The sequence below is a fragment of the Nanorana parkeri genome, unplaced genomic scaffold (assembly GCF_000935625.1).
Source record: "Nanorana parkeri isolate BGI_ZX_2015 unplaced genomic scaffold, ASM93562v1 scaffold1077, whole genome shotgun sequence".
Taxonomy (NCBI): Eukaryota; Metazoa; Chordata; class Amphibia; order Anura; family Dicroglossidae; genus Nanorana; species Nanorana parkeri.
The window spans coordinates 71,535-84,587 of record NW_017307345.1 but is presented as its reverse complement, the minus strand read 5'-3'; the positions used below and the strand labels follow the sequence as shown (position 1 = coordinate 84,587).

At 40.2% G+C, this 13,053-nt stretch overlaps 1 protein-coding gene across 1 annotated transcript in view; it reads right to left on the bottom strand.

Moving 5' to 3' along the window:
• The window catches only part of STPG2 (sperm tail PG-rich repeat containing 2), a 381,107-nt gene that overhangs the window by 357,520 nt on the left and 10,534 nt on the right, over positions 1-13,053 (bottom strand). Inside the window, exons 4-5 of the mRNA XM_018567630.1 lie at positions 12,010-12,156; positions 9,971-10,135 (exon numbers count right to left, since the gene is read on the bottom strand). Coding sequence (XP_018423132.1) covers positions 9,971-10,135; positions 12,010-12,156 — 312 coding nt within the window. The remainder of the gene's footprint in view (positions 1-9,970; positions 10,136-12,009; positions 12,157-13,053) is intronic.

The following is a 13,053-nucleotide window of genomic DNA, read 5'->3' as shown; positions in this document are numbered from 1 at the left end:
GACAGACCAAGATTCATCCTGAGAGCAGCACTAATTGAACATTATCTATTACACATTATGCTAAAAAAATCAACCACTGAAACTGGTCAAATAAAAGCAATAAAAAGATTTCTAAAAACCACTATGCTCTGTCATTTACAGCCACTTCCCCACATTTGTAGATGATAAAGCATTAGGCAACCCCTCATGTATGTTTTTTTATAGATAAATACAGTTAAGTTTCCACCAAAATAACAGTTTTTTTTTCATGTTTGCCTTTCTTTGGTAAACCTTTCAATTTTCACAAATTTACCTTCTAAAAATGATCACTAAGACTTAGTATTTTGTCTTTTATTTTGTATTATTACTTTGGTTTTTACGTTACCTTATGATGACTCCTACATCCAACAACATTTCAGCAGCAATATATAAATTCCGTGTTCAGAAGTCCAATGTGCACATAGGAAATCAAGGAACTCAAGAGTATTCAGCAGGATAGTTTAAAGCCACACAGCCCAACAGACTATCAAGAAATTAGCTCCCCGGGAGATTTCATGATTTTCAAGAGCTAAACTCACTTTTTGTTATACAATAAGGATTGTTTTCTGTGTTTCTAAAAATCCAAACTGAGAGTCCCAATTCAACCACACAGTTCAACACTAGCTATACGGCACACATTCACTGTAGCATCGTTTTTATAAGCTTATGCAGAGTCACAACATTTATTTCTGTCTAGAGTTACATTCATTTTTCACCAAGATCTTGTAGTGATGATGGGAGAGTCGGACCACTGTGTAAAGTCTTCTCCAGCACATCCCAAAGATTCTCAATGGGGTTAAGGTCTGGACTTCATGTGTGAAAATGATGTCTCATGCTCACTGAACCACTCTTTCACAATCTGAGCCACTGATGCCCATGCCATCAGTGTCCCATTAATTAGATGTACCTTCTATTTACATCATGTAGACACACCAGGAAGTTAAAGGAAATATCTTATTTTCAAGGCAAGGAAAATGCCCTTTTAGTTATCACTCTCGCAAACAGAGAGGTTGATTCCCCCTAATGGAAACACAGACAACAATAGCAATGTGGCAAACACCCATGGTACTCCATAAAAACCTAAAAATAAAAATGAACACAGTAATCTTTAGAATCAAAAGATAACCTAACCCTTAAGATACATTTAACATGGCCTCTCCCACCCTTATCATCAATCTTGACATATAATATGTTTTCAGGGTCTGCAACTCCCCTCTGCTAATCCTTGCACTGGCTTCCAATAGCCCAAAGGATAAAATTCAAAATATTAACAACCACTTACAAAGCCATCCACAAATCTGCCCCCGGATATATCTCAAACCTTGTTTTAAAGTATCACCCTAACCGTCCCCTCCGCTCTTCAAAACACCTTCTGCTTTCCAGCTCCCTCGTCAACTCCTCGCATGCTCGCCTCCAGGACTTCACTAGAGTCTCTCCCATCTTCTGGAAGTCTTTACCCCAACCTGTCCGACTATCTCCCACCTTGACTGCCTTTAGGCAATCCCTTAAGACTCATCTCTTCAGGGAAGCCTATCCCACCTCAACCTAATCACTGAACTATCACTTTCTCAAACAATTCATCCCCACACAGCTACCTCCTCATGTATCATTTCCCCCTCCTCTTTTAGATTGTAAGCCCTCAGGGGCAGGGCCCTCCTTACCATCTTGTCTTGAATTGTATTGTGATTGTAATGTCTTCCTTATATTGTAAAGCCCTGTGCAAACTGTTGGCGCTATATAAATCCTGTATAATAATAATGTATATATGTATGTACATAAACAAATGGCGTTGGTGCCGCACAAGTTAGGTATCACCGCACAAACCGGAGTGAGAGCAGTAACAATTTTACGCTGTTTGGCAGGCACATGTTTGGTATTTTTTGACTCAATACAACCTCCTCTTTTATACTTTACCAAAACAGTGAGTATTATATTGTGTTTGCATGCACTAAAATTAATTTGAATGTATTTGTTACTGAACATTTGGAGGGTTATTCACCATTGAGCCGAAGGATACAGCCGTAGCTCCGGCTGATCCTTTGGCTCTCTTCGGCCGCCGAAGCCCTTTGGTTCAGTCGAACAATAGCCCATAAAGCAGCCGAAGGCGGCCGAGCACCTCAGCCGAGCCGAAGGCATATGGTTCGGCTCGACTGAGCCGAAGTGACAGCCGAAGCGGGGAGAACGGCCTGCCGAAAGCCGGCTGTTCGTCCCACAAATGACAGCTGGGCGGAGCGAGCTGTGAACTCACAGCTCGCTCCACCCAGTTGTAATGACAGATCAGCGTCCCCAAATAACCTGGGGATGCTGATCTGTCATTGAAAAACAACAACTGGGCGGAGCCGGCCGTGACGTCACAGATGTTATTCATTAGCTGGGACCTGCTAGAATACTCTAGCAGGTGTCAGCCAATAGGAAACAGTTAAGCTCTACCTGCTGACTGTGATGCTCATGTGCATCACTTCATGATTAGTTATAGAAGAAAGAAATATATAAAATGTTATACATTGCCATTAATCAGAGAATGTATATACAGGACAGCAAGGCAAATCAATAATATGCCTTATATTGTTAATACATGCCCATATTAATGGCAGAAATTACAACATTATGTGTCAAGAGCCTGGCACAAGACGTTAAAGAATATATATGGTCAAAAAGTGAAAACAAATATTTCTATATTGAATTTTCATAAGTTCTATCCCACTCCTAATAGCCATATTGATCTAGAAGATTGTAAAATTCCCTATTGACGATGTCCATAGGATGTACTTCCTCAACGCTCTGACACAATTTCACTCAGTCAAGTGACTATGCAGCCTGTCGTCTGAACTACAACTCAATGCCTGAACTTCCCACAATGTAACATAATCATTGCTTTCTGGAAGGAATGCCTTTTCGGATATGTAGTCTTGGGAAATTGAGATTACATCACATCAGGCAGCAGGGAATGAGATGCAAAGCACACTGGGAATCCAGAAAGTTGTGGACAGTGATGGGCAGACAGAAGGCAGCACTCACTACATAAAAAGGTTTTTTTCAAGTAAGCTTTGATTGCATTATCAAAAACAACTCTAGTATGTATTCCTATTACAAAGCTCATGTTATAACAGGATAGTATATGTTGGGGCTTTATAACTCCTTTAAAAATGTCCAAAAAGACCATCATGTTGCTTAAAGCCTGTAGCAATTGGCTCATAAATGATAGTCACTTTGTTGAAGTGTCGCAATTCTCTCCTTGTCATGAGGTTCCTGTCTTGGCTTGGCTCTTCTTGTAATATTACCATGATTCGGCTTGTGCTTGTATGTGGACTTTATGGTTTATGGCTTCATCTTTATGCCCCCTAGAGATCTGCATGTGCAGCAATAATATGTTTACTCATTCATTCCATTTGCTTCTAGCAGGTTAATACTATAAATGGAAATTATACACCCTTTTATTTACTAAAATCTATTGGGTTAAGATTCAGTATTATAAATAGAAATTATATGATCCTTGCAAAAGTCGACGGGAGTCCGTTTAAACAGCCCCGATGCTGGCGACGTACAGTGTACGTCGTCAGTCACGAAGGGGTTAATGTAAAGTATTATAACTGGAAAGTAACAGGGTTATTCACAAAAAGGGTGAAGGGTTTGGAGAAGGCAGGAGAAGTGAACAATCTAGGACAACATAGCTGAACTGGAAAGTGAGCTGAATTGGAGACTTTTTCCAAATCAGCTATGTTGGCCTAGATTGTTCACTTCTCCTGCCTTCTCCAAACTCTTCACCCTTTAGTGGATAACCCTGTTAGTGTCCCTTTATTCCTATTGCATCAAGTACGTTATTAGTATCCCTGGAATTAATGTGATCCATTTATTTTCTAGCATCTAGTGGTTAATCAACATATACATGAAATCCACCCCATGCCTTGAGTCTACGGGCCCATTTTCCTGCTAGGGCACTGTTCTCTTCTTCATTGCAACACACCGCCCTCCAGTTTGGAGATTGTAATTGGCACATGCCAAGCCAATGAAGAGCAGGTTAGAGTCATGGGGCATGTGCTCACATAAAAAATATATATATATCAAAACATAAAAAATTGAAACAGGAAAAAGGCACCCGGCAAAACCTCTATAGTCACTGAATTCCTAATGGAGGGCATGTGTTTGTGTACAGAATGCCACAGATCTGCTTAGATGTTTTGCTATTTATTGGCTAGTTAATATTGATGCCGCTTAATCTTTGCTCCTATAGACAGAAATATTGCATGGGCTGTTACTTTTTGTATGAATTTAATATCAAAGAATGCATTTTCAAAGCAAAATATGTTTCATAATCTGTGCTTCTGAGCAGCTTTCATTTAATACATTATCTAGAAAGAACAAGCTTACACTGAACCCAATACTGCAGTATGAAAAAAAAATCCCCATATTCATTATAAATAAATATTGAAAACAAAAGTTGTTCCTCTTAAGCCCTTTGAGATCCTAGCTCCTGTGACTATTTGCTAGTAGAGCTTTGCTTCCCCCTACTGACCAAACTAAAGTAAGATCCTAACAAATCATGTTATAGAAAAACATTTTCATGTTAGGACCCATAACCCTTATTTTAAGAATGGCTTGCGTGTACTGTATACATTTTATTTTTAGTGTTATCATTTACATTTTGGTGAATAATATTACTTTAACAAAATATATGCCACATATGAATATTTTATAAATCATATGAGTCACGATGTATACGTTATACCATAAGCAAAGTTCTCTCTCCGAAAACATCCACCCATTTATCTGCACATTATCTGGCCAGATTATTATGACCACCTGACATTTGTAGGCAAATTAGCTATAATTAGCTATAATTTCGCGCTGAAGTTGCTAGAGGGCCAGACCATTATAAATAGGGAAGCAGATTGTTTACCACGACAGTAGAAGTGATTTTTTTCTGAAGATATGGGTAAACAACGCGATTTAACAGCCTTTGAACGTGTGATGATTGTTGGCGCTCAAGCCATGGAGCGAGTATCAGCAAAACAGCAGAATCCGTTAAATGTTCAAGAGCAGCTGTTGTTAAAGTCTTTAAAGACTGGACTGTCAGCCGAAAATCTGGGTCTGAACGTGCGAATTGTGGCCGTCAGCGACTAGTCAATGTTAGGGCAGAACGGAGAGTGGCAAGACTGGTACAAGACAACAAAAGGGCAACAGTGCAGTGTCAGATTCCTCGCATCACCTTTTAACATCTCGTGGAGTCACGAGGCAGCCCAACAAAGTCATCTTGTGGAGTCATCTCGTGGCCCAACGAAGTACTGATGGGGTGGTCATAATAATCTGGCCACTCAGTGTATATCCTAGCTGAGGCACTCTCTTACAATTGCTGACTTAAAGTGTAGTTCCACTTTTGCAGTCAGATCTGGGAAAACCCCTCTATATGTGTGTTATGTGTTCCCATTCACACAGCATAACGAATAATATTTTTTTATATATATTTCTTACCTCTCAAATATTTTGGTAGCAGCAGGCAACATGGCTGAATACAAGTTTTCCTGAGAATCTTCACATTGATCTGTCCTTATAGAAAGACTTAAGTAGAGTACACACGGTATGGATTTTGGCTGGTTCCTGATGAACCGGCCGAACTTCACACTGTGGATGCCACTGTCAGCATGCTGCCGCCTGTCATCCCTTGATCAGCTGATCTAAGGAGCAGGATGGAAAATTCCTGGCAGAACGGAGCTGGCAGCAAATCTGCTGCTACATGTGTTCGGGTATTCTGGCAGCTGGCCTTTGTTAAGATAGACAGTGTTCACATCTACTTTACAGATTATAATGAACAAACCCTTCACCCCTCACAACCCTTCCTAACATTACAAGGATGGAGAAGCAAGTAGACATTTTAACCCTTAAGAAGCCAAGTAAAAACTTTAACCCAAGTAAAAGCAATGTATACTGTAAGAAGCCTTTTTAAAAAATTTTGAGTTTATACTATGTGAATGGGAAACAAATATAAACTAGGTGTTATCCCAATTTGGCTGCAAAGGTGGAAATAAACTCTAAGCCCTCATTCACACGAGAAAAGGCCGGCATCGGGCAGCTCCCGGGAAGGATAGATGTTTTGCGTGTGATTAGTACGCAGCCTCTGTCCTTCTCTATGGGAGTACGCCGCCCTGCACTCACCCGTCCTGGGTCCTGTCTGTGTCAGAGCCGGGACACCCGCACCCGTACGCACCTGCACTTGGGGTGAGCGTCGGGCGGGTGAGCGGAGGGTACTAATCACACGCAGCACCTGTCCTTCCCCGGAGCTGCCCGATACGGCGGTGCACGCAGCACAGAGCTGTACGTGCTGGCTTTTTCTCGTGTGAATGAGGCCTTAATGAGCTAGGGTGCCTACAAATGTAGACACAATGCAAGCAAGCCAGACAGGGCTGCTCACTCAGTCAGTTGAATGTAATATTGTTGTTTGAAGTCCTTCCTCTTGGTTAGAAGCTGAAAAAAGAATCCACTTTGATTACAAAGCTGGCAGGTCATCTGTGCAGTTGGATGACTTTTGTCCCAAAAGACCAGGCCTCCGGTGAGACCACATCCCAATGACCAATAATGTAATGCAAGTTTCCATTGCTGTTACTTTTTGGTTAAATAAGCATGAAAACCTGCTGAAATCACTGAATTAAGGTAAATTTAATGCATGCATGTAAGTCACAAAATCCACACTGCACAAAAGTTTGTTATAGTTTGCTTTGAAATTGAAAGGTTGGACTCATCTATTTTTCATTCACTCATTTAGAGGGACTGTCCCTCATTTAGAACCAAATCCACCTGTCCCTCTTTCCTCTCAGTTATCCCTCTTTTTGGTCTGATGTACAGAAAAAAAGATAAAGGCAAATACAGTCAAAAATAAATAACATTAATTCATTCATTAATTTAAAAAAAGGTAATGCTTTTTTTAAGGAAAGTGTTCGACAAGCCCACTGAGACATATTAAGAAATAAAGAGAACCAGCATTCAAGGCCAAATTGATGTATTTTTGCTAAATTTTTTATGAACCTTCAGCAACATGCACACAAATAAGTTATTATGAAAAGAGGATGTATTCCTGTGCACATTTGGAAATATTTCCCTGAATACACTACAATATAACGAGCTTATTATTTCAAATGATAGTTATATATTTAAAAGAAGCCAGCATTTACTGCAGTGCTGTAAATTTGGTAATTAACAATTTACAGTTCTGAGCAAGTAACAAAAAGGACCATTTATAAAAGCTTTCAGAGACAGCCAACGAATAGTGTTTCTCTGTGGCCAGACAATAGTGAGCAATGGCAGCAAAAGGCATTAACTGATAAATATCATCAATTATAACTAAAGCCAAAATATAATCACGTAAACACTGCAGTCGCTACACTGACTCAGGGAGTGTAAGGAAAGCGCACTGTTTTGGAATATATGGATATTTTAACATTATTAGTATGCACATCGGTTGCACAGCTAGTCAGGCATAGGTGAACTTAACAAATATTTGTTATCTTCTTCCTGCCAATTCTCACTGAGAAGGCAAAAGGGTCATTGGGTTCCCTATTAGTGCATTAAAATGTTGCTGGCCACCAATGTGGCGCCTGCCTTCTTTCAGAAAGCACCAAGAAACCACAGCCCCAAAATTCAGTAAACTCCAATCAGCAAGTGCATTACCTAAGCAACATTGTGTATTTATTATTATGGTGCAGCATGCATCCATACAGTACGGAGCTGTAGCTAGCTCCTTTTGCGCCCGAGGCAAGTGCTGACCCCCCCCCCCCCCCCCACGGCTGCAGTGCTTCCTTCACTTCTCCTCGGATCCTCGCTGCATACAGATGGGGAGAGCAGCGTGATCCAGAGGAGAAGCTGCTCTGCTCTGTACGTTGCTGAGCGGCAGAGGATCGGTACAGATGTGCCGCCCCCCTTTACCTAAAGGCTGCGCCCCCCCAGCACCTGCGCACGAGGCGAGAGCCACAGTCGCCTCGCCCTCACTACGGCCCTGAATCCATATGCCATCAGCTATGTGGCCATTTCCTGCACTTCCTGCTGCATTCGGTGGTTCCTTCAGCCATCTTCCATATCATTACATGATTCGTGCTTTTTAAAATGGGGGTTACAGGTCCTGGAAATGTCACTGTCAACTGTTTGTGCATTTTAAAGTATGGTCTACACGGGTAGATTTTCGAACGTCGGAATGTTAGATAATATCATCAGAGACTTGGCAATCATCGTTTGAAATTTCATTTGATTCTCTTTTTTTATTTCACATTCGATTTTGGAATGAATTAAGTTTCTCATATGAAAATCACATTCACTGTGAATTTTGTTTGATGGAGAAAATTTTTCCAACATGCTCCTTCGAATTTTTTTATTACTGCGGTCAAAATCAATCATCGTTTTCACCCCATCAATGATTAGAAAGTCGACCGAATGTTCCGTAACCAATTTCATTCGATTCAAAACTCGAACCGTGTATACCTTACTTAAAGTGACACTAAACTCAGAAGTTAAATCCTAAAAATACATTTAAGTACCTTAACTATTAATAATACTGTATCCTATTTGTGTATCACTCAGCTGTAGATCCTCAAATCATCTCTGAATTGGTGCTGACACTGTCTTTCCTTCTGCAGGGTGGCCCAAGAAAGAAAAGCATTTTAAACTAAGTATTCATCCAGGGGTGCAGCCCTTTCATCGCAAGAACAAAGCTTCTTACTGAGACACAAAATGGCTACCAGAGCCTTCAGTCAATGAAGCTTCCAGTCCATGTTGTGGCTCTCAATCTTTCCATCTAACCTTGTTTAACAAGCAAATCACTAGGGTAACAGCCAGGGACGTGACCATCCCAAAATGGCAACAGAAATTATATCTGTTTTGCTATGTTTGGTAGGCCACTGAGGAACCGAATCCTGCCCTGGAAACAAAACGCAGTTCTTTAAAAGCAATGATATAACAACAAAGAAATGACATGCAGATATGCATAAAGAACTCCGGTCAAAAACTTTATTACTCCTTGCAGTGGGGCTACCCCCACACTGCAAGGGTTGACTGCTAATTTTTGCCCAGAAAAAAGTAATACTCACCCAATCCTTGGAGCCAGCAGCATTCCCTCCAGACTCTCTCCTCCACTGCAGCAACGGTAATTCCTATGGTGTCCTCACGTCCTATACACTGTGTATTGGACATGATGACTCAAGTATTTCTAGACCACTGCAAAGGAGGGGGAGAGACACTCCAAGGACCGGTCTAAGAGCAAGCCAGCTCAGAGGATCAGGTGAGTATAAAAATGACAAAAATGAGCAGTGAACCCTTACAGTGAGATGGTAGCCCCACTGCATGGGTTAATAAAAATTTCCCCTGGTGTTCTTTTTTTAATGCAAAATAACAGATCACAATGTCAAGACTAAAAACTATTGTTCATATTAAATATAGGAGCACAGAGAATGAGGATGATGTCAATCAAGCAAAACCACACGTCATATCTCCACCGAACATGAAACTTTATTACACTATCATCCCCGTCCTGGAGCGCTCACTAATGCGTTTCACCTGTTTGGGCTTAATTGGGGTTTGTAGTGTGACTGTGATGTAAAAATACAAATAAAGTTTCATGCTCATCGGAGATAAAGTTCGGAGTGCAGTTTTTTTTTTGTTTTTTTTTGAGGTGAGGAAAAAGCATGGATGAGCTCAGTACCTGCAACTGCAAAACTCCAAGAGAGAGGACTTGGTGTGGGAATTGGAGCAGTGGTGTGCTCATTCAATGATGGTGAAGTGCTATGTGCAGCAACCCATGGCAAACAAAAAGATTTCATCTTTCATTCGTTTGAAGCAATCAAAAGATGAGCACTGATCAATTTTTATGGATTACCACAATGTGTACATTGCTATTCGCCTTATTAGACAAGCCCTTATGATACCATATTCCTTTTCATTCAGATATTTTAAGTTCAAGTCTGTTACTACTTACATTTGAGAGTTCATAGTAGGCAGGTCCCAAAGTATTGTCCATGGCAGGTGGACTTTGTCTGACAAGTGCGCCATCTGCAGTCTCTTCAAAGCCAAAGGCTTGCCCTGGTGTGGGGATGGATGGGGCGCCACTGTTCCTCGGCTTTTTAGAATGGCTGGGAACTCTCTGTATGAAATATAACAGACTTAATACATATTTAAACTTTGCAGTCCTGTATCCTACCCCATCTGGACTTCAATTAAAAGACACATTATCTGACAAAAGGTAATATCGGCATTAATTATGACATCACTCGTAAGCCTCAGGAGATAGTACCTTCCCAGTAACTAACAGAAACTGACAAGGCTTGATCCAAAGTCACAAATACAAGAATGCCAACTAATGTGCCGTAATAGAGTGTGGAAGTGTAAGAACCGTTGGCAGGTACTCATTGACAAAATGACAGTGACTCTATAAAGCTGAACTCCTGGAAAACGTTTTTTTCTAACAGCACAAGTCAAATAAGTGATCTCTAATAATGACTACACTACGTGTGGATGGCTATGTGTTACTGTGCAAATCATACTTTGATTGAAGCCAGATACTAGAGACATTGCTATACTACCAGCACTGCAGGGATGAAGAGCTGCAGCTGTGGCAGTGAAGGTCTCCAGTGGTATACCCACCCTCTCCTCATCTCTCGTCCAGTCACAAAAAGCCTTTTATTTTTCTCAGAATCCAAGGCGTTCTGTGAATGGACACGAGCGGATCTAGTGATATACCCTCCCCTTGTCCATTCACAGAACGCCTTATATAAAAAGCTACAAAGCCACCTTCCATTTTATTGCTAATGGCTGACTTGAAGGTGCAACTGAAGCCAAAACATTTTTGTAGTTTTGGATAGAGTTGAGAAGGATTAGAACACCTGTCAGGTTTGTTTGTATTGCTGTCCGTGTCCTCATTAGGGAGATTTACCCTCTCCATTTGTCTTAGTGACTGTTAATATTGAAAATGAGAGTGAAAGAAAATCCCAAAGTTTGGGCTGTCATCAGAACAGGAACCGCTTGGAGACGTGACTACTTTACAAAACACACAGGGACCATGGGAAGAAAAGTAGCCACCCTCCAGAAGAAAGGACAGTGTCAGCCCCAATTCAGAGATGATTTGAGGATCTACAGCTGAGTGATACACAAATAAGATCCATTTTTGTTAATACTTAGGGTACTGGAATGTATTTTTAAGATTTAACTCCTGATTTTAGTGTCACTTTAACTGCAGTAGAGAAAAAAATATGTCTCCAGGCTAGCTGTGCTGTGTGGCACGGCTAATCCATTGACAGATAGAACACCTCTCATACATTACAGGTGAAACTCGAATAATTAGAATATCGTGCAAAAGTAATTGCAGTAAGTGCTGCAAAAGGGGCCCAAACCAAGTACTGAGTACATATGCATGCTTGTACTTTTCAGAGGCCCGATATTGTTCTATGTACAATCCTTGTTTTATTGATTGCATGTAATAATCTACTTTTTTGAGGTTGTGGATTTGGGGTTCTTGGGGTTTTCATGAGCTGTAAGCCATAATCATCACAATTATGACAAATCACGGCTTGAATTATCTTGCTTTGCATGTAATGAGTCTCTCTCATATATTAGTTTCACCTTTTAAGTCGCATTAGTGAAATAAATGAACTTTGCACGATATTCTAATTATTCGACTTTCACCTGTATATGTATTTTATCTGTGTATTTCAGTGGTTTGCCTGGAGTTCAGCTTTCATCCAACAATTTTTTTCACCTGTGTGGTAAAAATGGCAACAGTTCCCCAAGGGGTTTTCTCTTGCCTTGTTCTGAACCCAAATTACAGGGGCTGTGAGACACTGAACTTCCCATCAGTCTATTTTCAGCCCTATACGACATGTAACTATTAATTTTGGATGACTCCTTGACACTGTAAGTAAGGTGAACAATGTTTAATGCACGCATAACACAATTCAGACAATGATCTTTCTTGTGCAACCCCTTAGGTAGGTACAACTCATAAAACAGAGCCATATTTACTTTTACAGATGTTGAAGATGTCTTCTTTCTTTCATCCATATCCAGCCCAACCTGCAGATCATAAGCACCGGGTCCAGGCGAAGGGAATGTAGTCTCTTGAAAACGCTTCTCTTTGTTCTGAACAGTTTGTCCTCCTTTCACCTTTTCCTGCAAAAAGTTACCCATAGCTGCTGTATTATAATGCAGCTGTAACAGCTGCATGAAGGCATCCAAATGAATCTAGAAATTTCATAGCAAGATGCAACCAAGCTTGTAATTGTTAAAATAAATTTGCTACCCAATATAATAGTATGAAACACGTTGAAGAGCTTGCTACTAGACTAATAGCCTCATTTGTAACTGTAATAACTACAATAAATGTAAATATTCCCATGCAAATATTTTTTTTCTGGTTAAAAGAAGCTATAATAGCACAGTCTAATAGTGTTACATATATCAATATGCAAAGTTGGACTGCTGATTTTTCAAGGGAAACATTTTACTTTACCATCAAAGCAAAAGGTTTCCAAAATGTATATAAGTTAATGTAGAAACTGGGAGGTGCAAAGTGCAATGATGTTATTTCAAATGTAAAAGCCTCTGAAACTGTGTTTCAATTTGCTATAGACAGACAGGTGAATTCTTACTAGATGCAATCTAATTATTTATTTTGTTACCTTCCTATTCGTCTTATTAAGTCCAAGTGTACAGGTGAAACTCAAATAATTAGAATATCGTGCAAAAGTAATTGCAGTAAGTGCTGCAAAAGGGGCCCAAACCAAGTACTGAGTACATATGCATGCTTGTACTTTTCAGAGGTCCGATATTGTTCTATGTACAATCCTTGTTTTATTGATTGCATGTAATAATCTACTTTTTTGAGGTTGTGGATTTGGGGTTTTCGGGGTTTTGATGAGCTGTAAGCCATAATCATCACAATTATGACAAATCACGGCTTGAATTATCTTGCTTTGCATGTAATGAGTCTATCTCATATATTAGTTTCACCTTTTAAGTTGCATTAGTGAAATAAATGAACTTTGCACGATATTCTAATTATTCGAG